Raw genomic sequence first — 27,407 nt, 5'->3', positions numbered from 1 at the left:
CTCAGACAGTGAGCTGGAAGCCAAATTCCAGGATATTGTATTTATAAAAACAATATTTTGAATTTTTTTGCACAGGGCTATGTGTCGTGGTATGTCTAGGACTCCTTTTGGACCAATGCAAAACATAAGCCCTGACAGTTGTCCAGTCCTAACTGAGATACACATCCAAATGTTGATGTTGTCTGTCCTCAGTGCAGATATTGTAGTGCAGGTATAGCTCTGGACATTCTGGTGCAATCAGTCATCCATAAGAACCTGTGAGGATGGCTACACCAGAAAAAACAAGTTCAGACAATATTTTTTGGAATCTAAGAGATTTAAAAACAGTTATCTTTGTAGAGTTTTATATATGCTAGTAGTTTGGTAGATTTAAGAATTATCCAACATGAGCCAATTCATCTGCATGGACTGCAAGCATGGCTTCCATACAGATTGTTCATGTGTTCATGGGATTGTTCATAGATTGCTTGCTAGTGAATAATGCATATGTCAAGGTTGATGCACATATCAAGGTTGATGCACAGAGCCCATTAAACACAATGTTGGGCTGGGTGCAATCTCATACAATCATGGGATTGTTCATAGATTGCTTGCTAGTGAATAATGCATATGTCAAGGTTGATGCACATATCAAGGTTGATGCACAGAGCCTATTAAACACAATGTTGGGCTGGGTGCAATCTCATACAAAGAAGTACTTTCCAAGTACTGTGAAGGTCAACCTAGATCCATCAAATTTGTGTTTTCTTCTCAGGGCAAGATTTGACAAGGGTTTTAAAGCAATATGGCAATTTGGGAAGTAAAGGCTAGATCACCCTCTTGAGAATCTGTGGATGCAATCTTGATTCCACTCCTTTGCCTCCCATCCCTCCTCTAGATTGCTTTTTAAAAATCAGAGTTTGCTAAATGCAATCACACATTTAAAATGGCTTTTAATCAATAAATGGTGAAAATGACACAGACTGAACTATAGACAAAGCATGAGGAAGAACGGATCTGACTTTATGTTTGAAATGTATATTTTTAATTTATAATGTATAAATTAACTGTTTTATGTGCTGCTTTATATTGGTTTGTATGGGCATCTAATTGTTGCCACTGTTGTAAGCCGCCCTGAGTCCCTTCGGGTGAGAAGGGAGGGATATAAATGTGAGAAATAAATAAATAAATAAATAATATATTATCTGTTCCTGAAGCAATCTGGGCTTTATCATTATCTTTTAAAAAAGATAACATCTTAGTTCTGGTTTGAAACAAGATACAGGTAGATTCCTTAGTCATAGAATCACAGAATTGAACAGCTGGAAGATGCTGCAAAGGCCAGCCAGTCCAACCTCCTACCATGGAGAAGTACAGAACCTCTGAAATGTCCCATCCAACTTCTGTTTACAGACATCCAAAAAAGGAAATTCCATCACACTCTGGGTAATCTATTCCAGTGTCAAATAGTTCCTATAGTCAATAGGTTCTTCTTAATGTTTAGGGGGAATCTCTTTTATTGTAATGTGCAAACATTGCCTTGTGTTGTACTCTTTGGAATAACAGAAAACAAGTTCACCCAATCTTCTAGATGATGTCCCTTCAGATATTTAAAGAAGGCTATCATGTTTCCTCTTTTCCAAGTTATGTATATATCCCTAAGATACCCTGTTTCCCCGAAAATAAGACATCCCCAAAAAATAAGACCTAGCAGAGGTTTTGCTGAATTGCTAAATATAAGGCCTCCCCCGAAAGTAAGACCTAGCAAAGTTTTTGTTTGGAAGCATGCCCGGCACCCGCCAAACAAAACAGCAGAACTTGCAGGATCGGTAAATGTACATACCAGTTGTACATGGAAATAATAAAATAATAATATATTAAAATGTTATATTATTTATATTTATACAGTAGTAACAAGAAATTCTTGACAGGAGTCATAGTTTGTCTGGTTTGGTTATGTTGGTTTGTGATGACAACTACTGTACAGTATAGAATAAATGTTCATTTTTTTGTTCAACAATAAATGTGAATTCTTCTTCATGGAAAAAATAAGACATCCCCTAAAAATAAGACCTAGCACATCTTTGGGAGCAAAAAATAATATAAGACACTGTCTTATTTTCGGGGAAACACGGTATATCTTATAAGACTTTGTTTCCATCCATTCTGCCCTTTAGCTCAGCATTATCTATTCCAGTAGTACTCAATCAGAGAAGCCCCAGATTTTGATGAATTTCAAGAATCTGAAGTTCCAGATTGCATGTCTCAAGGGCAAGGTTTTGGGAATGTGAGGTCTAAACTGAACCTTCCCTGCTAGAGAACCACCATTCAGTCTATTTAGACTACCAGAAGCTTTCCAGGAGACTTGCTCAGCTCTGCTTGAAATGTTCAGGACTGGAGAAAAGATTTTCTGCATGTAAAACATTTGCTTGTTACAGATAAACAGGGGGTGTGGGCTGACTCAGATTTTTTCCAATTTGAGATCTCCAGTTTCAGAAGAAGGGTTGCTTTTTCATCTACTGTTTTCATGTAGGTGCCACACTAATCGTGCCAATGAAACACAATTATGAACAATAGCTGCAGCTCTCGTCTAGTTCTTTCTTCTGCCAGTAAAGCAATATGTCTTTTCTCCTACTCCCCCAGTTTTACTTGATAGGCTAGTTTGGGTAATGCTTCCTCTGAGCCACTCTCCTTACCTTTGTTAGCACAAGCCATCCACTGCAGGGGAGTGACATCATAGTTATGCTGCCCGACAGAAAAAGTGAACACTCGTACCTGTGAAAAAAGAATACAGAGGGTTTCACATTGATAAATTAAAATGTACTAGCAGTTCACTTACACCTCCTGAAAATGGCTTCAATTGAAATATACATGTCCAAGAAACCTTGAAAAAGCACATATAGAAGATACCAGGACCTCTTATCAGCTTGATGTTTTTCAACTAAACCTGAATGTATTTGCTAAATACCTAACTTGTGCCCATTAGTCACACAATATGAAATACTTAATCAATGGGCAGTACCTACAACTCTGAGATGGATAGCTAGGGAAAATAAAATCATGGATTCATAGACATTAGGATGATGATTCTTCTGTAGGTTTTAATCTGAATTTTAAAGGTGTCATCCAATGTGTTGAATCCTGCTTCCAGTTTGGATTCAGAACCTTGGATAGTTCCTTTAGAAGAAAACCTGGAGCAAGATTCACGATCCCACTCATATTAGAGGCACCAGCTGCTGCTGTGCATATTGGCTCCTACCCTAATATGTACTGACTGTGCCACTACTTTTCCTTCTTTTTGTTATGGCACAGCAGAAGTATGATGGCAACCAGCCACATGTTTTCAAGCAGCTGTCGCAATATTCCAATAGCCATGTGGACTGATCTTAAAATGAAGCAGCCGATCAAGTGAATACTGTTCAATTCTCATCCACTGACTCAATTATGCTGGCCATTGTTGAGTTGTGTTGTTATGCAAAAACACTTCTGCGCAGCTTCATAGTCAAAGAAAGTGCCAATTTGTGTGGTTGCCACAGCCAAGACCCAATTTCACAATGAGGAAATTCCTGTTTTCAAGCAAAATAAATTTGACAAATTGGTAACAAAAGCAGCAACAGCAGCAGCCACAATATCAGATGACCAAACAGTGCTTCTGAATCAAACATGGTTTGAATCTGAGTTTAATGACTTGGTATTTCAAAAATAATGGGTGCTCAAATGAGAACCTGGGAGCAGCAACATGATACAGGAGGAGGGAAGGAAAGAAGGAGACACTTTTCCAAGGTCTTCCTCTACCCTCAGTGACTGTGATGACTCATGGGCCTTGTAGTCCTGTTCCTAGTAATATTGTGGCAGACGAAGAGGAAAACATGGGATTTTCGCCGGTTCAGCCAGAGCCGGAGCCTCTCCACCTGGAGGATGTTTGCCCTCAAGAATTCAGCCAAACAGGCCTTGGGCAGAACTCCCCCCCGTTTTCCCAGAGGGACAATTATACTAGAGATAGAGGAGTCAGAGAGGCTGATCGCCGGAGCCTGAGAATCGCTGCCAAACAACTAGCTGATTAGGTCTGCTTCCCTTGGGAAATTCTAAGGAGTCATGCATCTGGACAGAGTTGGGTTTCGCTTCTCGTTCTCTAGGGAAAGTGTTCTGTTGGCGGGAAAACGAGACCCAATATAGATGTTTGTCGCAAGGGGAACTTTGCGGAGTCAATTGATCAGCTTGAGGAGAGAGATCGTGTGTGGACTTCATAACCCCAGTTCCTTGCTTCCCGGATCAAGTTTCAAGCCTGCCTTGTTTCACATTTTGCCACGGACCTTGTTTCATGCTTCATGTTTGCCTCGTTTCAAGTCTTTGATCTAGCTAAGAATCAAGTTTATTTTCCAGCCTTCTTGTGAAGCGACATTGGACTTTAAAGACTCTGTCATTTCCCCACACTATTGCTTGGCAAAGTGTGTGTTTCGGTCAAGTGGATTAAAACTTTGAACTCTAATATCTTATATTGGACAATACATTTCTGGACTATATTTTACCTCATCTGAAAGGTCTGCTTCTGAACTATATTCTTCACTTGTTTTTATTGACTTTATATATTTCTTTAATAAAGATATTAGATAGATTCTGGCCTCTGTGTAAGGTTATTGGTGCTCTGCAGCCTGGGTCCTGACAGTTTGACTCCGCCACCTTAAGCACCAAACAACCTAAGGCCAGAATGTCTACAGGAACTGGAGTGGAGGCTCAACCGCCCAGTTACACCATTTCCCAAGAAGAATTCAATAAAATCCGTGATACTCTCCGAACGCAGGAGGGAGAAATACTGGGCTTGAAGGAACGTGGAGTGCGTCTTCCTGCCCTAGCGCTACCAACCAAGTTTTCTGGAGAAGCCTCCAAGGTTCATGTTTTCCGTCGCCAGTGCCAGGCGTACTTAGAAGCCCGCCAAGCCGAATTTCCCCAAGAAGATGTCAAAGTGGCGTGGATCTACAGTCTCCTAGATGGGCCTGTGGCCAATTGGGCGACGGCGCTGTTTGATGCGGGTTCCACGCACCTAAGCTCTGCGCAAAATTTCTTGAACCACCTTAGAAAGACCTGGGGGATCGAAGACGACGAGGAGGCGGCCGGCCATAAACTCCGGCGTCTCTTCCAAGGGGACAGGCCGTTGTCCCGGTACATAGCCGAGTTCCGGGTGCTGGCTCAGAGCACCAGCTGGAACTATATAGCCCTTAGAGGACAGTTTCGCGAGGGCCTCAACTTCAAGATGCAGGAAGAGATCTCTAAGGTGGATCCTCCAGGGACTCTTGAGAGACTCATCAACCAGTGTTTATGAGCCGAAGCCCTAATAGCCAACAAAAAACAGTGGCTCCGAGGCCAGAGTGGAAGAGCCGGAGTGAAACCCCCCGCTTCTGCCAGTGTTCAGCCACGTCCAGTATGGAGATCCCCACCGCCAGCCCCAAACCCCATGGGAAGCGAGGAGGAGCCGATGCAGTTGGGCAATATGCGCCCCAGACTGGATGTTGCCGAAAAGGCCCACCGCCAACGTTTGAATTTGTGTTGGTACTGCGAGAATGGGGGCCACTTCGCCAGAGAATGTCCAGCCAAAAGGAAGCCCGCCGCCCGCCTGGCGGCGGCGTCCTCCGTGGAGCCAGAGGCGGCCGAGGCGGCTGGAGCAAAGCCGGCGGGGGAAGCCAGCGACCGGGCGTAGAGAGGCTCGCCAACCCGGTCAAAAACCCCACTCAAGAGCCGCAAACCGGGGTCCTATTTCTCCTGGTGGTCACGCTGTGGTCAGTGAAAAAAGGACCCGTCATGATCCATGCCATGATAGACTCAGGGGCAACAAACAACTTCATCGATAGAGAGTATGCCGACTCTCTGGGATTACAATATCATGATTTCAAGAATGCCCGGGTGGTGCAGGCCATAGATGGCCGTCCCCTAAAGACAGGTCCAGTAAGCCAATGGACTGAACCCACCAGGATGTGCATAAGGGAACACATGGAAGAAATTTCCTTCTTCGTTACCGAGGTTCCCCACTTCCCTGTGATTTTGGGGATTCCATGGCTGACACTCCACGACCCAAACATCTCCTGGTCCAACAGAGAACTACAGTTTGCCTCAAGATATTGCCAAAACCATTGTCTAGTAGCCAAGGTCTGTCATGCCACGGACGCTGAGCCCATCATCACCTTGCCCAAGAAATATTCGGACTTTTGGGATGTTTTCAATGAAAAGGAAGCCGAGAAACTACCCCCACATAGACCCTACGACTGTGCCATTGACTTGGTGGAGGGGGCCCTGATTCCGCGAGGACACCTCTACTCCCTGACTGAACCAGAGCAAGAAGCTCTCAGGGAGTTTATAGAGTCAAACCTTCGCAAGGGGTTCATCAGACCCTCTCAATCCCCAGCTGCTTCCCCAGTGATGTTTGTGAAAAAGAAGTCAGGGGACCTACGCTTGGTTGTGGACTATAGAGCATTGAACAATATCACGAAGCGGAATCGCTACCCCCTGCCTTTGATCTCAGACCTATTAGACCGGCTTCGAGGGGCCAAGGTTTACACCAAGCTGGATCTCCGGGGGGCTTACAATCTAGTTCGCATCAGAGAAGGGGACGAATGGAAAACCGCCTTCCAGACCAAATTCGGATTATTTGAGTCCCTAGTCATGAATTACGGATTATCCGGAGCTCCCGCAACATTCCAGCATTTTGTCAACGATATCTTCCAGGATTATCTAGATCGGTTCTTGATCATATATTTGGACGATTTTTTGGTGTTTTCTAGATCACAATCGGAACACGAGCAACACGTCAGAATGGTGCTACAACGATTGCGGGATCATGGACTATATGCCAAGTTAGAAAAATGTGCCTTTGATCTGCAAGAGGTAGACTTCCTGGGATACCGCGTCTCGCCACTAGGGCTCTCCATGGACCCGGCAAAGGTTTCAGCAGTATTGGAATGGCGGGCGCCAACCAACAAGAAGGAAGTGCAGCGCTTCTTGGGGTTTGCAAACTACTACCGCAAATTCATCCCAGACTTCGCTCGCTGGTCTGACCCAATCACCAGCTGCATCCGTGGGAAACAGCCTTTCCGCTGGACGGAGCAAGCAGAGAAAGGGTTCCACCAGCTAAAGCAGTTATTCACGACCCAGCCAATTCTACAGCACCCTGATCCTAAAACCCCTTTTGTTGTGCAGGCTGACGCCTCTGATGTGGCAATTGGGGCTGTACTCATGCAGCCAGTGGGAGAACATCTTCATCCTTGTGCCTATTACTCCCGTCAACTAACAGCCCCAGAGAGAAATTACACTATTTGGGAGAAAGAACTTTTGGCCATAAAGGCAGCTTTTGAAAATTGGAGACATTGGTTAGAAGGGGCCAAATTTCCCATTGAAGTTCATACTGATCATCGAAATGTAGAGCACCTAAGGACCGCACGAAAGTTAAATCAAAGGCAGCAGCGCTGGGCTTTATTCTTTGAACGTTTTGACTTCCAGATCCATTATGTAACCCCGGCTCAGACCAAGCAGGCAGATGCTCTATCACGGAAACCAGAGTATGCTGCAGGACGCAGAGAGACCTCAGAATCTCGATTGCTGCAACCTGAAAACTTTGCCACGCTCACAGTGGGAAACACCAAATCCACTTCAATTGAACCAACTCCCTCTAACCCAGAATCCCTTTGCACTCAAGAAATTAGAGCCAGTCAACAGGCAGATGCCTGGGCTCAAGAACAGATTCGCCAAGGACTACGTTTCCCTTTCTCACTTAAGGATGGGCTACTATGCTACAGGAATCATGTTTACATCCCTCCAGGTCCAGGCAGAGAAAAAGCACTTCATCTGTGTCATGACAGCAAGCCAGCAGGGCATTTTGGACTTTTTAAAACCATGCACTTGATCCTACGAGATTTCTGGTGGCCCAAGATCCGCAAGGATGTGGAGAAATATGTCAATACCTGTCCTGTATGTCAGCGTTCCAAGACACGAAGGGAGAAGCCGTCAGGGCTACTGCATCCCCTTCCCACTCCTTCTCGCCCATGGGAGATAATTTCCGCGGATTTTATCACTGACCTACCACCGTCCCTTGGATTCACCACGATCCTAGTGGTGGTGGACCTTTTTACCAAGTTGGCCCATTTCATTCCCGGCAATGGTCTCCCCACGGCCAAAGAGACTGCAGATTTATTCCTTCAACATGTTTTCCAACTACATGGATTGCCCAAGAGTTTAGTCACTGACCGTGGATCTCAATTCACCTCTCGTTTCTGGAAAGCACTACAGAAACTATTGGGCATAGACTCTCGTTTATCTTCAGCTCACCATCCCCAAACGGATGGGCAAACTGAGCGCACCAATGCCACTTTGGAACAATACCTTCGCTGTTATGTAAACTACCAACAGGACAATTGGGCTTCCCTATTACCTCTATCGGAATTTGCTTACAACAATGGTGTCCAGGCTTCAACTAAAGAAACCCCGTTCTTTGCAAACTACGGCTTCCATCCACGTTTCTTTCCTTCTGTCATTGAAACTTCAGAAGTCCCTGCAGCGGAGGACTGGCTGCAAGAACTCACAGCGGTGCAACAACTCTTGCACCAACAACTGGATCAAGCCAAGGAGGACTATAAACGCCACGCTGACGGCCATCGCCAGCCGGGCCCCGAGATCAAGGTAGGAGATCGGGTTCTGTTGTCCACTCGCTTTTTGCCCTCCCACCATCCCTGCCGGAAGTTAGATGCCTGTTTCATTGGTCCCTACCCAGTGGTGGCGCAACTTAACCCCGTGACTTTCAAACTCCAACTTCCGTGCTCCATGCGCATTCATCCGGTGTTCCACTGTTCCCTGCTCCTTCCGGCGGATGGTGTACGCCCTGATGCGAGCTGGCCGGCCCCCGCCCCTGTTTTGGTGGACGGGGAGGAGGAATTCGAGGTTCAGGACATTTTGGATTCTCGCTTTCATCGCCGCCGCCTTCAATATCTCATTGACTGGGTGGGTTTTGGCCCCGAAGAACGCTCTTGGGAAGACGCTTCCACAGTCCATGCCCCCGACTTAGTCCGCCGCTTCCATCAGGCCTACCCTGCCAAGCCGCGGCCCCGCGACTCGAGGAGAGGGGCCATGTTTGAGGGGGGCCTTGAGGGCGGGGATAGTGTGATGACTCATGGGCCTTGTAGTCCTGTTCCTAGTACTATTGTGGCAGACGAAGAGGAAAACACGGGATTTTCGCCGGTTCAGCCAGAGCCGGAGCCTCTCCACCTGGAGGATGTTTGCCCTCAAGAATTCAGCCAAACAGGCCTTGGGCAGAACTCCCCCCCGTTTTCCCGGAGGGACAATTATACTAGAGATAGAGGAGTCAGAGAGGCTAATCGCCGGAGCCTGAGAATCGCTGCCAAACAACTTGTCACGACCCAGGCTGCAGAGCACCAATAACCATACACAGAGGCCAGAATCTATCTAATATCTTTATTGAAGGAATATATAAAGTTAATAAAAACAAGTGTAGAAAATAGTTCAGAATTAGACCTTTCAGGAAAGGTCAGAATTAGTCCAAAAAGGCAATGTCCAATAAGAAATATTAAGGTCCAAAGTTGTAATCCAATAACCGAAACACTCACTTTGCCAGGCAAAGTGAGGGGAGATGACAAGGTCCTTTAGTCCATGAAACTTGAGCGAGGCTAGGAAATAACTTGATACTTGAAACAAGGCTTGAACGTGGAACAAGGTAACTAAGAACAAGAACAAGGTCCGTGGAATAACTTGATAAATCCGTGGAACAAGGCAAGGATTGATCCTGGGAAACAAGGCGAAGTCCGTAGATAAACAAGGCTGGGAAGCAAGGCGAAGGCTGGATAGCAAGGCAAGGCTTGAGCAGGAGCGAGGCTTGAATCGGAGCGCGCTGTCCAGACACAACTCGCTCCGAAGGCTGACGAATTGACTCCGCGAAGTTACTACGCGGGTAAAACACCTAAATAGAGTCTAGCTTTCCCGCCGAAGCAGTTCTCTGGGAATCAGAACCGAAAGCTAACTCTGAGACCAGATGTGAGACTCCCCAAAGATTCTCACGAGAAGCAGTCTTAATTGGCCACATTCTTAGCTGCAATCCTCGCACTCCTGCGCGAAGCTGAATCCAAACTTCTCTGTTGTTTACAAAACTCCCGGCGCAAGAATACGGGAGAAGTAGGCTCTGGGCTTGTTTGACATACTTCTGGGAGACAACTTTCTTGCAGGTGCAAGGTTCCCAGATCTGCCTGGGAAAGATCTGGCTGAGAGGAATCCAGTTCAGACTGGGAAGGTAAAAAACCCAAGTTTTCATCTTCATCAGGAATTACAATGTCCTGAGCAGGACTACAAGGCCCATGGGTCATCACACTATCCCCCTCCTCAAGGCCCCTCCCAAACTGGGGCCCTCTCCCCGAGGCGCGAGGTCGTGGTTTGGTGGGATAGGTCTGATGAAAGCGACGGGTTAGATCAGGAGCATGGACTGTGGAGGCGTCTTCCCAAGAGCGTTCCTCAGGGCCAAAACCCACCCAGTCAATGAGATATTGTAGGCGGCGGCGGTGAAAGCGAGAATCCAAAATGTCCTCAACCTCGAACTCCTCCTCCCCATTCATCAAAACAGGAGGGGGGGCCGGTTGGTCTGTATCAGGTCGCACACCATCCGCCGGAAGGAGCAGGGAACGGTGAAACACTGGGTGAATGCGCATTGAACGCGGAAGTTGGAGTTTGAAAGTCACGGGGTTTAATTGCGCCACCACTGGATAGGGACCAATGAAACGGGCATCTAACTTCCGGCAAGGGCGGTGGGAGGGCAGAAAGCGAGTGGACAGGAAAACCCGATCTCCTACCTTGATTTCGGGGCCCGGCTGGCGATGTTTGTCAGCGTGGCGTTTATAGTCCTCCTTGGCTTGATCCAGTTGCTGGAGCAAAAGTTGTTGCACCGCTGTGAGTTCCTGCAGCCAATCCTCTGCTGCGGGAACCTCTGAAGTTTCAATGACAGGGGGGAAGAAACGTGGATGGAAGCCGTAGTTTGCAAAGAACGGCGTTTCTTTTGTAGAAGCTTGAATTCCATTGTTGTAGGCAAACTCAGACAGTGGTAACAGAGAAGCCCAATTGTCCTGTTGATAGTTTACATAACAGCGAAGATACTGCTCCAAAGTGGCATTGGTGCGCTCCGTTTGCCCATCTGTTTGGGGATGATGAGCTGAAGATAAGCGAGAGTCTATGCCCAATAGTTTTTGTAGTGCCTTCCAAAAACGAGAGGTGAATTGAGATCCACGGTCTGTGACTAAACTCTTGGGCAATCCATGTAGTCTGAAAACATGTTGAAGAAATAGATCCGCAGTTTCCTTGGCCGTGGGGAGGCCTTCGCAGGGAATGAAATGGGCTAACTTGGTGAATAGGTCCACCACCACTAAGATCGTGGTGAATCCACAGGAAGGTGGTAGGTCAGTGATGAAATCCGCGGAAATTATTTCCCATGGGCGAGATGGGGTAGGAAGGGGGTGTAAAAGCCCTGAGGGCTTCTCCCTTCGTATCTTGGAGCGCTGGCATACTGGGCAGGTGTTGACATATTTTTCCACATCCTTGCGGATCTTGGGCCACCAAAAATCCCTTAGGATCAAATGCATAGTTTTAAATAGTCCGAAGTGTCCTGCTGGTTTGCAGTCATGACACAGACGAAGCGCTTTTTCCCTGCCCGGTCCGGGTGGGATATAAACATGATTTCTATAGCAGAGCAGCCCATCTTTAAGCGAAAAGGGGAAATGCAGACCTTGGCGAAGTTGGTCCTGCGCCCAGGCATCTGCTTGCTGACTAGCCCTGATTTCTTGAGCACAGATGGGTCCTGGAGTAGGGGAAGTTGAACCAATGGGAATGGATTTGGTGTTCCCCACCGTGAGCGTGGCAAAGTTCTCAGGTTGTAGCAGTTGGGATTCAAAGGTCTCCTTGCGTCCTGCAGCGTATTCCGGTTTACGTGACAGGGCGTCTGCTTGCTTGGTTTGGGCTGGGGTCACATAATGGATCTGGAAGTTGAAACGTTCAAAGAATAAAGCCCAACGTTGCTGCCTCTGATTTAGTTTGCGGGCAGTTCTTAGATGTTCTAGATTACGATGATCAGTGTGGACTTCAATGGGAAATTTGGCCCCTTCTAGCCAATGTCTCCAAGTTTCAAAGGCTGCCTTTATGGCCAGTAGTTCTTTTTCCCAAATGGTGTAATTCCTCTCTGGTGTGGTTAGTTGACGAGAATAAAAGGCACAGGGGTGGAGGTGATCTCCCACCGGTTGTAAGAGTACAGCCCCAATTGCCACATCAGAGGCGTCCGCTTGCACCACAAAAGGGGTTCCAGGATTTGGGTGCTGTAGAATTGGCTGGGAGGTGAATAGTTTCTTTAGTTGCTGGAACCCTTTCTCTGCTTGATCAGTCCAGCGGAAAGGCTGCTTTCCACGGATGCAGCTAGTGATGGGGTCGGACCAGCGGGCAAAATCTGGAATGAACTTGCGGTAGTAGTTCGCGAACCCCAAGAAACGCTGCACCTCTTTCTTGTTAGTTGGTGCCCGCCATTCCAATACTGCTGAAACTTTGGCTGGATCCATGGAAAGCCCTAGAGGCGAGATGCGGTAACCAAGGAAATCTACCTCTTGTAGATCAAAAGCGCATTTTTCCAGCTTGGCATAAAGTCCATGATCCCGCAATCGTTGTAACACCATTTTGACGTGGTTCTCATGTTCTGATTGTGATCTGGAAAACACCAAAAAATCGTCCAGGTAGATTATCAAGAACCTGTCTAGATAGTCCTGAAAAATGTCATTGACAAAATGCTGGAACGTTGCGGGGGCTCCGCATAAACCGAAATTCATAACTCGGGACTCAAATAATCCGAATTTGGTCTGGAAGGCGGTCTTCCACTCGTCCCCTTCCCTGATGCGAACTAAGTTGTAAGCCCCCCGAAGATCCAGCTTGGTGTAAACCTTGGCTCCTCGAAGCCGATCCAGTAGATCCGAGATTAAGGGCAGGGGATAGCTGTTCCGCTTGGTGATATTGTTCAATGCTCTGTAGTCCACCACCAAGCGTAGTTCCCCTGACTTCTTCTTCACAAACATCACTGGGGAGGCGGCTGGGGATTGAGAGGGTCTGATGAATCCCTTGCGAAGGTTTGTCTCTAGGAATTCCCTGAGAGCTTCTTGCTCTGGTTCAGTCAGGGAGTAGAGATGCCCTCGCGGGATCGGGGCCCCCTCCACCAAGTCAATGGCACAGTCATAAGGTCTATGTGGGGGTAATTTTTCGGCTTCTTTCTCATTGAATACATCCCAATACTCGGAGTACTTCTTTGGCAAGGTGATGATGGGCTCGGTGTCTGTGGCATGGCATACCTTGGCTACGAGGCAATGGTTTTGGCAATACGGTGAAGCAAACTGCAGTTCTCTGTTGGACCAGGAGATGTTAGGGTCGTGGAGAGTCAGCCATGGAATTCCCAAAATCACAGGGAAATGGGGGACCTCGGTAACAAAGAAGGAAATCTCTTCCATATGTTCCCTTATCCACATCCTGGTGGGTTCCGACCACTGACTTACGGGGCCCGTCTTGAGGGGACGGCCGTCTATGGCTTGCACCACACGGGCATTCTTGAAATCATGATATTGTAATCCCAGAGAGTCGGCATACTCTCTATCGATGAAATTGTTGGTAGCTCCAGAGTCTATCATGGCGTGGATCATGACGGGTCCCCTTTTTGCTGACCATAATGTGACCACGAGAAGGAACAGGACCCCGGTTGGCGGCTCTTGGATGGATTTTTTGACCGGGTTGGCGAGCCCCTCTACACCCGGTCGTTGGCTTCCCCCGCCGGCTGTGTGCCAGTCGGCTCAGACGCCTTCGTCTCCGTGGAGGACGCCGCCGCAAGACGGGCGGCAGGCTTCCCTTTGGCTGGGCACTCTCTGGCGAAGTGGCCCCCGTTCCCGCAGTACCAGCAGAGGTTTAAGCGTTGACGACGGGCCTTCTCGGCGGCATCTAGTCTGGGACGCACATTGCCCAACTGCATCGGCACCTCCTCGCCTCCTCTGGGGTATGGGGTTGGCGGTGGGGGTCTCCACACCGGACGTGGCTGAACGCTGGCGGGAGCGGGGGGTTTTGCCCCGGCTCTACTGCCCTGGCCTCGAACCCACTGTTTCCTGTTGGCAATCATGACTTCAGCCCGTAAACATTGATCAATGAGTGCCTCGAGGGTCTGGGGAGGATCCACCTTGGAGATTTCTTCCAGCATTTCAATGTTGAGACCCTCCCGGAATTGTCCCCTGAGGGCTACATCGTTCCAGCCGGTGTTGTGGGCCAGCACTCGGAACTCGGCTATATACTGAGACATAGGTCTGTCTCCTTGGAAAAGGCGACGGAGTTTGTGACCGGCTGCCTCCAAATTGTCCTCGATTCCCCAAGTCTCCTTGAGGTGGTCCAAGAAGTGTTGCGCTGATCTTAGGTGTGGAGAGGCTTGGTCGAACAGTGCCGTCGCCCAGCTGGCCGCTGGCCCGTCTAGAAGACTGTAAACCCATGCCACTTTGATGTCTTCTTGGGGAAACTCGGCAGCACGGGCCTCCAGATAAGCTTGACATTGGCGACGAAAGACATGAACCTTAGAAGCTTCTCCAGTAAACTTGGTTGGCAACGCCATGGCCGGAAGACGAACTCCGCGTTCCTTCAAACCCCTTATTTCTCCATCCTGTGCATTGAGCTTATCACGGATTCGGTCCACCTCTTCCTTGTCGATGGTGTAGGTAATCGGCTGGCCGCTCGGCCCAGGTACGACTCCGGTAGACATTCTGGCCGAGGTTAATTGGTGCTTAGGGTGGCGCGGAGTCAAACTGTCACGACCCAGGCTGCAGAGCACCAATAACCATACACAGAGGCCAGAATCTATCTAATATCTTTATTGAAGGAATATATAAAGTTAATAAAAACAAGTGTAGAAAATAGTTCAGAATTAGACCTTTCAGGAAAGGTCAGAATTAGTCCAAAAAGGCAATGTCCAATAAGAAATATTAAGGTCCAAAGTTGTAATCCAATAACCGAAACACTCACTTTGCCAGGCAAAGTGAGGGGAGATGACAAGGTCCTTTAGTCCATGAAACTTGAGCGAGGCTAGGAAATAACTTGATACTTGAAACAAGGCTTGAACGTGGAACAAGGTAACTAAGAACAAGAACAAGGTCCGTGGAATAACTTGATAAATCCGTGGAACAAGGCAAGGATTGATCCTGGGAAACAAGGCGAAGTCCGTAGATAAACAAGGCTGGGAAGCAAGGCGAAGGCTGGATAGCAAGGCAAGGCTTGAGCAGGAGCGAGGCTTGAATCGGAGCGCGCTGTCCAGACACAACTCGCTCCGAAGGCTGACGAATTGACTCCGCGAAGTTACTACGCGGGTAAAACACCTAAATAGAGTCTAGCTTTCCCGCCGAAGCAGTTCTCTGGGAATCAGAACCGAAAGCTAACTCTGAGACCAGATGTGAGACTCCCCAAAGATTCTCACGAGAAGCAGTCTTAATTGGCCACATTCTTAGCTGCAATCCTCGCACTCCTGCGCGAAGCTGAATCCAAACTTCTCTGTTGTTTACAAAACTCCCGGCGCAAGAATACGGGAGAAGTAGGCTCTGGGCTTGTTTGACATACTTCTGGGAGACAACTTTCTTGCAGGTGCAAGGTTCCCAGATCTGCCTGGGAAAGATCTGGCTGAGAGGAATCCAGTTCAGACTGGGAAGGTAAAAAACCCAAGTTTTCATCTTCATCAGGAATTACAATGTCCTGAGCAGGACTACAAGGCCCATGGGTCATCACACAACTAGCTGATTAGGTCTGCTTCCCTTGGGAAATTCTAAGGAGTCATGCATCTGGACAGAGTTGGGTTTCGCTTCTCGTTCTCTAGGGAAAGTGTTCTGTTGGCGGGAAAACGAGACCCAATATAGATGTTTGTCGCAAGGGGAACTTTGCGGAGTCAATTGATCAGCTTGAGGAGAGAGATCGTGTGTGGACTTCGTAACCCCAGTTCCTTGCTTCCCGGATCAAGTTTCAAGCCTGCCTTGTTTCACGTTTTGCCACGGACCTTGTTTCATGCTTCATGTTTGCCTCGTTTCAAGTCTTTGATCTAGCTAAGAATCAAGTTTATTTTCCAGCCTTGTTGTCAAGCTACATTGGACTTTAAAGACTCTGTCATTTCCCCACACTATTGCTTGGCAAAGTGTGTGTTTCGGTCAAGTGGATTAAAACTTTGAACTCTAATATCTTATATTGGACAATACATTTCTGGACTATATTTTACCTCATCTGAAAGGTCTGCTTCTGAACTATATTCTTCACTTGTTTTTATTGAATTTATATATTTCTTTAATAAAGATATTAGATAGATTCTGGCCTCTGTGTAAGGTTATTGGTGCTCTGCAGCCTGGGTCCTGACAGTGACTTAAACGGTTCAGGACCTGCCTATCTCTGTGATTGCCTCCTCTCCTACGAACCAACGCGAACCCTAAGATCATCCGGGGAGACGCTCCTCTCGCTCCCGCCTTTGTCTCAAATGCGGCTGGTGGGGACAAGGGAGAGGGCCTTCTCGGCAGTGGCCCCCCGGCTCTGGAACTCTCTCCCTAAGGAGATCAGGCTAGCTCCATCCCTGCCCATTTTCCACCGGAATAGAAAACATGGTTGTTCCGGAGCGCGTTTGAATGAATAGGCCCAATAGAGCTGTCATCAGAATACTTCTTAATGTTTTAAAAGCGTATGGCACTTCATCACTGTTACTCATTTCCATGATACAGCACTTTATGAAACCTGTCCCCGCTGGTTTGCTTTTAATTACTCTGATTTTATCTGCTTGGATTTTAATGTATTGTCCATTATTTTGCAAGATACTTCATTTCGGCAGAAAAAATGGAAATCAAAGATACAGAATGGGGGACGCCTGGCTTGACAGCAGTGTGTGCGAAAAAGACCTTGGAGTCCTCGTGGACAACAAGTTAAACATGAGCCAACGATGTGATGCAGCAGCTAAAAAAGCCAACGGGAATCTGGCCTGCATCAATAGGGGTATAGCGTCTAGATCCAGGGAAGTCATGCTCCCCCTCTATTCTGCCTTGGTCAGACCACACCTGGAATACTGCGTCCAATTCTGGGCACCACAGTTGAAGGGAGATGTTGACAAGCTGGAAAGCGTCCAGAGGAGGGCGACTAAAATGATTAAGGGTCTGGAGAACAAGCCCTATGAGGAGCGGCTTAAAGAGCTTGGCATGTTTAGCCTGCAGAAGAGAAGGCTGAGAGGAGACATGATAGCCATGTACAAATACGTGAAGGGAAGTCATAGGGAGGAGGGAGCAAGCTTGTTTTCTGCTGCCCTGCAGACTAGGACACGGAACAATGGCTTCGAACTACAGGAAAGGAGATTCCACCTGAACATCAGGAAGAACTTCCTCACTGTGAGGGCTGTTCGGCAGTGGAACTCTCTCCCCCGGACTGTGGTGGAGGCTCCTTCCTTGGAGGCTTTTAAGCAGAGGCTGGATGGCCATCTGTCGGGGGTGCTTTGAATGCGATTTCCTGCTTCTTGGCAGGGGGTTGGACTGGATGGCCCATGAGGTCTCTTCCAACTCTACTATTCTATGATTCTATGATTTTATTTTGTGTATCGTTGAAATGTTTTAAGTTTTTGTCAAATATGTTGTGTTGTTGTTTCGGGCTTGTCCCTGTTGTGAGCCGCCCCGAGTCCCTCCGGGAAGATGGGGCGGGATATAAAAATAAAGTTTATTATTATTATTGTTTCCCCCAACTTGGAAAGGAAACTGCAGAGGAAAGCGTCTGACTTCATTTCCTCTCTTGTCTCCACCCTTTCCCTTATTTTGGGGAAGTGCACTGGGAGAGGAACGTCTCTTACCTTCTCTCGATTTTCCTCATTCATTATCATCTACATGTTTGGGAGCTTTCATTTATTAATTAGTAACTAAAATATTTATGTCATGAGAATATACAATAAATTCAGTTTTAACAATTTTAAAAGACCTTAAAATGTTAAGTCAGCAACATCAACAATCTAAATGAATAATAAACAATGTACAGCACATTCAAACACCTTAAAAACATGTACATGTGTAGATTTGGATATCAGACCACAAAGGCTTTACAAACAAGCCAAGTTTAAACTTGACTCAGGAATGAAGTCAGTAGTGGCACCAACTGGGTCTCCAGTGGGAGGACACTGCATGGTAAAGGTGACACTGCATAGAATTGTTATGCAGTGAATCCCGGTAATGTAAAATCCAGTTCATTCCTCCTAATGTGTTGGATTGTTACAACCAATACCTCTAGTATGTAGGAATTATCAGGAGCTATAGTCACACATATGAAAGGTGCCAGGATGGGGAAAGATGTTTGAAAAACATATATTGGGCTTCGCAGCCTGTCCTATACTAAATCTCATATGAAACATGGTTGTTCTGGGGAGGGTTTGGTTAGATGAACTGTGTGCTGTGATGATTTTAATTGTTTCCTCAGTTTTATTGTGAATGTTTAAATTGACTCTCTCTGGAAACTGCTTTGTGTCCTTATCTGGGAGAAAAACAGCATACAAATCAGTTTAAAAAAAAAAGCAAATAAATCAAAATTGGGAACTTTTTCATTACTCTAGATCAGGCTTGAGCAAAGTTCAGCCCTTCAGGTGTTTTGGACTTCAACTTCCACAAATCCAAAACACTGGGAGGGCTGAAGTTTGCCCATGCCTGGTCTAGATGCATCTTCAGCTTCTGTTGCTTGAACTTATTATGGCAGTGGAAAATACTGTTCTTGCTCTTGCCATGAGATAAGTTGCATGAATCAAACCAAATCCCATTCCTTCACAAACAGAACAGGTTGACAGGAAGCCTGTGTATACCTTCTACAGATTATCTTAGAAGAATTTAATTCCTTATCTGTCAAAAGACTGGACTCTCTAAGAACAAGATAACACACTGAGCTCCTTCCCACACATCTTAGTAAAGGTTGCTCCCATTTGGAAACAACCTCTTCTCACTCCCAGCCATAATGCTATGTTCTGATGCTTTGGGTTCAGAAAAATGATACAAACATGGAAAGCTGATTTTCAGTGCCTAAGGAATCAGTCTAAAGATGCAGTTGCTTTTTGGCAATTGCACTCTTCCTGAGTAACGGAAGGATTGTTATGAAATGCTAACAACAGTAGCAAGACATCCATGAGCCAGAAAGTGCAGTTCCCTCCTCCCTTTGCATTTCAGCTCCCTGTACTATTCTAGTTCCAAGTGGAAGTGAAAGGAAAGCTTTAGTGCAGTATCCCACTTCTTATTCTTGAGTCTCTAATCTTGTTTAATAAGAGCAGGCACTGCAGAAGGTGTCAGAAGGTCACACCCATCTCTTTCCTCACTTGTACAAAAAGAAGGAGAGAGGAGATAAGTGTGGAGAGTAGCGGAAAGGTAGCCTATTTTGATCTCGAGACACTTAAGTACTTCCACCCAGTGGGCTGACATTTCTATATGTTCTTAATTCTGATGGAATCTCGTCTAAACCTGGCAGCGTTGAGAAAGGCAAACGTTTCCCCGTAGCAACAGATTGTGCAAAGTTTCAAAGGAAGTTCTTGTCTACCTTCTTTCCTGGCACTTCAAGGTCGGTGCAGGTAATAAAACTAGTGCTGGAGTATGAGACGCCCCATTAAAGGGGCAGTGGCTCAGTGCGGGAGCAGACAGGCAGGAAGATCAACTGTCTAAATAGCTCACATCAAATGAGGCGGAATCTAGCAATAAAGCAGGAGTTAGCCACTTCCCACCATGCCTGCGACTGAGCTGAGGCAGGTCACACAGCTGGTCACGTTCGGCCATGTTTCCTGATTCATTTATAATATTCCACGTATAAAGATCCAGGCACAGTTCTGCTGTTTTATCTCCTTTATGGGTTCAGGTACAGACTCAGGATGAAAAACCTCATCACGGTTTACCCAGGTGAACAATAAAATGCATTTTATGATGTCATCTGACCTTTGGACATTGCCCCACATCGTATGTTTTAAAAAATACTGTGTTATTTGTATGTGATAGAATGTATAGAAAATATGGTGTGGTGTTTGAGATCAGGATCAGGGTTTGAATCCCAGCTAGAAATCCACTGGATGATCATGGGCAAGTAATGTTCATTCAGGCTCATTGGACAGCAATGGCAAAGCTCTTCTAAATAAATCTTGTTGGGAAAACCCTAGGAAAAGTTCAGCCTATGCTAGGAAAAGGTTTTCCCTTGACATTAAATCTAGTTTATCTGACTCCGGGGGTTGCTGCTCATCTCCATTTCTAAGCCAAAGAGCCAGCGTTGTCCGTAGACACCTCCAAGGTCATGTGACCAGCATGACTGCGTAGAGCACCATTACCTTCCTGCCTGAGCAGTACCTATTGATCTACTCACATTTGCATGTTTTTTAACTGCTAGGTTGGCAGAAGCTGCGGCTAATAGCTCCCTGCTCCCTGGATTCGAACCTCAACCTTTTGGTCAGCAACTTCAGAAGCTCAGTGGTTTAACCCGCTGAGCCACTGAGGGTCTATGGTAGAGGCATATAAATCGGAGGTACTTGAAGGCACTTAACAGCAGTGTATTTACATTGGCCAACACAGAGCCATTTTATGTAGCATAATCCTCTCAGAGGCAAAGCTTCCAGGCTGAGGGTGCATCTACACTATAGAATTAATGCAGATGGACACCACTTTAGCACTTATGGCTCAATGCTATGGAATCCTGGGATTTGTAGTTTGGTGAGACACCAGCACTCCTTGCCAGGGAAGACTAAAGACCTTGCAAAACTAGAATCCATAGCATTGAGCTATGTCAGTTAGAGTGATGACAGACTATACTGATTCTACAGTGTAGATGAACTCAGAGAAATAAACTTTCATTTACACACACACACACACACACACACAGAGGGGGGCATTTGTGAGACATCTGGCAGACAGTGGGAAACTTGTGGATTTCACCTAATTCCCATTACCAGCTTCCACATGGAATGGAAATTACCATTTCAGCTATCTTTGTCAAATCCGGAATGCAACTAAATGACTTTGAGTTGGTTAAAAATAAAACTGTGACTCATGGTGACGTCCTTAGCTAAACTGGCAGCCAAGCGTTCTTTTCTTATAAAAGAGCATGGTGCCTCCTTCCTGCCTTGTAAGCAGCTGCATGGGGCCATTTTGTAATTAACGTATCAGATGCTGTGGAGAAGAGCCCTGTTTTGTTTTTTCACTGCCAGAGGGAGAAAAACACTTATCTGTAATGGCATGGTAATTTTCTTCATAACGAACAAGTTACAGTGGCCTGAATCAATACCATTTCTGGCTAAGAGTTGGGCCATACATCTTGGCACAGAAATGCTTTACATTTTTAGCTAAGAGAAAATGCTATTTTTGCATTTATTTTTACAAACCTCCACCTCTGTTCTTGTTTTAAGTACTTTTTGTTCTTGCTTAAATTATGAATGCCATTTTATATTCAGATGCTCCTGAAAAACATAAAAAACCCTGCTGGTTTAGATCATAGGCCCATTTAATTTATCATTTTGTTCGGATGTGGCCAGCCAGTTAGCTGCCTATGAGAAGCTCATAGGCAGGACATAAGTGCAAAAGCACTTTGCCCAACTACTGACACTGAGAATAATTTTGCTTTTGATATTGGGGAGACAATATAGCCATCATAAGTGGCAACCACTAACAAGCCTATCTTCCACGAATGTGTGAAATATCTTCTTAGAATTGTCCAAGTTGGCAGCCAAAATTACACCCTGTGGTAGTAAATCCCACAGGTGCTAAATTGCTTTTAATGATTTCTGATGCTCTTTTCAGCATCTTTTTGAGCTCAACAATAACTTTTTTAAATATGGTGATCAGACTGTACATATATTCCAACCAAGTGTGATCACACCTTTATGAAAGGCCAATATGACATTTGCAGTTTTACTTTCAGTTTCTTTTTTAATGATACTTTTTTCATTGCTGCTACTTGAATTAACACTACCTGTCCCCACTTAACAAGTCACTGAAATGTAACACATGAACAATGCCTTGAAAGAATATTGGCACACCACTAGTAGGACAGTGAGCTGGTGCTAAGTTGGAAATGCTAGAAGAAAAGTAGCCAGAGCGGCAGGCTTGTTTTTAGGATGCAAGATGAACACTCACAGTCTTGTTGGGCCAGTTATACTTCTCAAACACGTCCTGAACCCGATCCTCTCCTCCATCGGTGAACATCATGATCATCTTGTTACAATTGGCTCTGCTGATGTTGGACTGCAAAAAAGAAGCAACATTTATTGTTGTTGTTAATGAACCTTCAAATCAATTCCAGCTTATGATAACTTCATCATTAGGTTTTCTAGGCAAGATTGATTCAGAGGTTTATCATTGCTTCCCTACAAGAGTGAGAGTATGTGTCTTCTCCATCGTCATCTAATGGATATTCATAGCTGAGTCAAAATTTGAACATTGGTTTCCAGATTCATAGTCCAAATCTGAAATCCCTGCACCACACTGGCTCTGATACATTTATTACCTGTTGGTTAAACTAAAACTTGAATAGGCAAGATCAGAATTGTGATCATATTGTTAAGAGGAATTATCTGTCTGTAGGCAATGTTTAAAAAAAGAGTGTATGACTATATGTGTATTAGAAAGAGAATGACTTGAATGAATTTTATTTCAGAGAAGAATGTGCCCTTTGGATCTGTGGAATCTGGATATGTGATTTCCAGTTACCAGAGATTGTTGTTCCCTGTATCAGTAAATGGAGGTGATGTGAATGTGGACATACTAATGCTTATCAATTAACAACTCTGCCACTGAATAATACAGGGCATGACCATCCATATTTTTATGTATCTATGATGGGACCTGGAGCTGAACCCTTGCAGATATGGCTGGCTCACTGTGCTGTGGAGCATTACCTTTTCCTGTGTGAAGCAAGAAAAAAAAATAAGAGTGGGAAAACTGGCATGCACATATTAGTTTATGCCACATATTTATGGAGGGGAGCCACATCCCATTGTATGCATTCAAATACTGATATATGCATTTATCACACATTGACAGAGAACATGTTATACACATACTTCTATAGATAAACCTCTCAGTGTGAAGTTGCCTCCTAACTCATAGGAATGTCAGAGCATTTGAAGAGCCTATTAGAATCATAGAATCATAGAATAGTAGAGTTGGAAGAGACCTCATGGGCCATCCAGTCCAACCCCCTGCCAAGAAGCAGGAAATCGCATTCAAAGCACCCCCGACAGATGGCCATCCAGCCTCTGCTTAAAAGCCTCCAAGGAAGGAGCCTCCACCACAGTCCGGGGGAGAGAGTTCCACTGCCGAACAGCCCTCACAGTGAGGAAGTTCTTCCTGATGTTCAGGTGGAATCTCCTTTCCTGTAGTTATTAGGTTGTAAATCTGTAAGGAAATAATGGTAGGAGTATGTGTGTGTGTGTAAGAATGAACTAGTGAATATTTCTTTACTGCTAAGTGAGAACAGCAAAAGATAGACATGCATTTCTACACACATATTATGTATACAGGTGTATGCGGAAATTAGTCATCCCTAGAGCTAGCTTCCTCTTGTCCCCCTCCCATCCTCTTCAGTCCAAGAAAGTGGCAGTGAAGAATCTGTTTTCTTTAGCTGCTTCTCCAGGGGTGAAGGTGGTACAGATGAACAGGGAGAAGGAGGGGCTGTCGGGACGGAAATTATGTTGTGGCTATTACCGCTCAGCGATTAATAGGGCTATTCATCTTTATTTTGTCCAACGTCACTGTAGACTGTCTGATCAGAGTCCTTTCAGATGGGCCCTGCTAACTTTGTAATGAAATGGAAGAGGCAGCTGCTTCCACTAAAACTTAAGTATCAGCTGCTGAAGCTTTTCATGTATCCAGGGAGGGATATGGAGCACCCATGCCCTATTTGCTCATTTATTATCAAGGGCCACACATTGTTATGAGGGTAATACTGATGATCTTGTCCCCGTGTACTACAGTACTTGTGTCAGTGGGACAAACAGTACTGGGAAAATAATGCTATAACAGACATTTTCTGGAAGTGATTAACCTGCAGCTGTCATACTTGAGGCATATTATGAGATGACACAACTCATTAGAAAATGTGGTAAGTGGCAATAGGAAAAGAGGTATACTATACTGTAGCTGTATTGATTCAATCCGGGAAGCCATAACCCTGACTTTGCAAGACCTGAGCAGGGCAGGTGATTACTGGAGTTTTCTCATTCATAGGGTTGCCATATGTCAAAGTTGACTTGACAGCAAACAACAACAATATATATTTTCAGAGATGACATGATCATGATAGAAGAATGTCGTCTCTTTTTGGCATTCCCTCCCAGAAAACAGGACAAAAGTTATGTGGTGTGGTTAGAGCAGACATGGGCAAGCTAAGGCCCGGGGGCCGGATGCGGCCTCCTGGGCACTTACCTCATTTTCCTTGTCCTCTTGGCATAAGGACATGGTGTTCTGCCACATCCTAATGCCAAAAAGATGGGGGAAGAAAGCACCTAGCAGCTGAGAGCCCTCTGAAGTGCTCTCAGCCACGTGTCTCGCCCTCCTCCCAAGCATAAGGACAGTATGAGTGATCCCATCCTTATGCTGGGAGGTTGGCTTGAGGAAGGCACGTGGCAGCTGAGAGCCCTCTGGAGCACACTCAGTCGCTGCCTGTCTCTCCTTCCTCCCAGCATAATGCCAAGAGGACAGCCCAAGGATCAGGGGAGGAGGATGGGAAGGTGGATTACGGCAGTTGCCACGTGTCCCGTCTTCCTCCCAACATAAGGATGGGACAAGTAGCCCCAGCCCTGCCCTGCCCCCTCCTGCCCTGCAGCCCCAAGGTAAATAAGTTTGCCTATGGGCTAGAGCAGGGGTCCCCAAACCTTTTAAACAGGGGGCCAGTTCACGGTCCCTCAGACCGTTGGAGGGCCTGACTATAGTTTTAAAAAAAAAACTATGAAAAAATTCCTATGCAGTGCATACTGCACATATCTTATTTTGAAGTTTAAAAAAAGGGAATAAATACAGCCTCAATGTTAATCATAATCATAATAAAAATAATAAAGAGGGTTGGAAGAGACCCCTTGGCCCATTTAGTCCAATTTCCTTTTACCTTTGTGCACCAAAAGCACTAGCAAAGCACCCCTTAATAATTAATTATTATTTAAATAATAATTAAAATACCATTATAAACAAGCAAAGCTTTGGAAGGCACGCACCAGGCGAGGGAGGAGACGGGAAAGGTGCGCACCTTTCCCTCCTACCCCACGCCTCACGCACCTTCCTCGGCGGAGGAGGAGGGAGCTCCCACTGCAGGGGCAAGATAAATGGCTTTGATGGGCAGCATGTGGCCCCCGGGCCTTAGTTTGGGGACTCCTGGGCTAGAGTGTATAATTATGATGAGGAGACTCAGATTCAAATTGCCATACAACTCAGAGGCTTACATTGCATGGCTTACCCTATACTTGGAAGAAGTATTCCTTAAAGTAACATATGCTTTTCCTAACCTACACACCTTGCATTTAATGTGTTTTCTTTTGTGATTGAAAATAAACAAGGACTTAAATTGCTTTATGGTAAAGTACATTTCCTCTGAGAAAATCTCATTGTAAGATTCACAGAGAGAACACAACCCTTAATGGCTAGTATGACCCTCACTGGGTTCCTTTTAATCAGTTATGATTTCTTAGGCAACCCATATCACAAGATTGGTCATGAAGGGAAAACAGAATGGGGTAGAACTCTATAAGACAACTTATAAATGAATGTATAAGGTGTTTATAAGGCTTTGATGGCTTTGAGAACTCAGAAATCATCTTTGTTAGCTTCATGGGCTAGCAGGCTTTTTTGGAAAAAAGTTTTATGGGGAATTTTGTAATCTCTGAATCAGACATCTTGAATTTTTGGGAGTCTGGATAGTGACATCAGGGTGGAATTCAGTTGCATTTAATTCTGTGTTGTGCAGAATCTTTTTATTTCTGATGCCTGTCATAAGAAAAACAACACACAACAACAATCTGGTGTACAATACATATTGAAAGAAACAGAAAGGTACTACTCCCTTGTGATGTCTATTTGGTATTTTGAATGCCTCTTGACACTTTCAAATTTATCAGAGCCAATCTTTCGATAGGCTTGGATCTGGGGAAGAATTCTTACTATAATTTGCCTTTGAAGGCAGAAACAGGTGAAAAGAAGAAGAAAAAAAGAGCAGTGGCTGAGAAGCTGAGAAAGTGAGTGTGCCCAGAAAAACAAAGCAAAGCAAGGGCATTGTGGCTGCCATAATACATTTGTCTAGCTAATGAAAAAAAAGTCTCTTCTTGGTGAAATAGCTCACTATTGTTGCTGAAGGAAGATATTATCAACACATGTTTGGTAAAAGAAAGGAAGGAAATACTGTGGGGTAAACCTGGAGTTGAACCCACAGCCTTCAGAAAACACTGAAAAAATGGACACAGCACTATGAAGTCAAACTTATAAATGTTCTCTGTAGTGTGCGCACGTGCATGCATGAACACATTCCCATGTGAACACAGCAGAATATTTTAGCCACCTCCCTCTTACGGTTTCCCTGTCCCATTTTGTTTACACAAGAATCCTATGAGACAGGCTAGAGTGAAGGCTACATACTGGTGTAAGGACACACCATGAGCTTCATGGTTTAGTAGAGATTTGAACCTGGATGTTTATGGTTCCAGCTCACAGTATACAACTGTTCCACTGACATAAACTAGTGGATAAGTCTTTCTTATTATACTTTCTATGATTTTGAATCAGGAAGAAACTGGGAAATGGGTTACATGATAATATATGATCAGGGCTGTGAGAAAATGAGACGCACCAACTATCCTCAAATGCCAGGAAGTTTCTCTGATTCTCAGACATCTTAAGACCAAGCTACTTACATTGTCAGATATGTTTAGATGTATTTGCAACATACCCACCTCCAAAACAGCTGCTTCAGGAGTGGAGCCATTTGTGTTACGTCTCTGGATTTTGAAGTGGGATTTCCTACTCATTATATTTCCCACATGGAAAAACACCACCAAGACACTGGTGACAGATACATCTTTGGCATAATTTAAGACTTTGATCCTGTTTCTATAGCCCCACATTCTCCTGCAAGTATCCTATTTGATTTTCAGATACCCTCTCCTCTTAGGGTGCATCTACATAGTGTAGGATTATTGAGTTTGCCACCAGTTTAACTGTCATTGCTCAATTCCGTGGAATCATGGGAGACATAGTTTGGTGAGGTACCAGCGGTCTTGGGCAGAGAAGACTAAAGGCCTTGTCATCCTAAAACTCCCAGGATCCATAGCAGTTAAAATAGTGTCAAACTGGATTGATTCTACTGTATAGATTTACCCTAAGTTCCCTTTCAGGATTTAGACTTAATGC

The 27,407-nt window shown here is 45.4% G+C and overlaps 1 protein-coding gene across 3 annotated transcripts in view; it reads right to left on the bottom strand.

Moving 5' to 3' along the window:
- The window catches only part of cacna2d2 (calcium voltage-gated channel auxiliary subunit alpha2delta 2), an 839,819-nt gene that overhangs the window by 102,654 nt on the left and 709,758 nt on the right, over positions 1-27,407 (bottom strand). For all 3 annotated transcript variants that reach the window (XM_008105051.3, XM_008105052.3, XM_062973861.1), the window contains 2 exons: positions 22,152-22,259; positions 2,676-2,754 (listed from right to left, as the gene is read on the bottom strand). In XM_008105051.3, the coding sequence (XP_008103258.2) occupies positions 2,676-2,754; positions 22,152-22,259 (187 nt within the window). The remainder of the gene's footprint in view (positions 1-2,675; positions 2,755-22,151; positions 22,260-27,407) is intronic.

Source organism: Anolis carolinensis, chromosome 2 (genome assembly GCF_035594765.1).
Source record: "Anolis carolinensis isolate JA03-04 chromosome 2, rAnoCar3.1.pri, whole genome shotgun sequence".
Classification (NCBI taxonomy): domain Eukaryota; kingdom Metazoa; phylum Chordata; class Lepidosauria; order Squamata; family Dactyloidae; genus Anolis; species Anolis carolinensis.
Note: the sequence above shows the minus strand (reverse complement) of the source record. Positions and strands in the feature narration are given on the sequence as shown.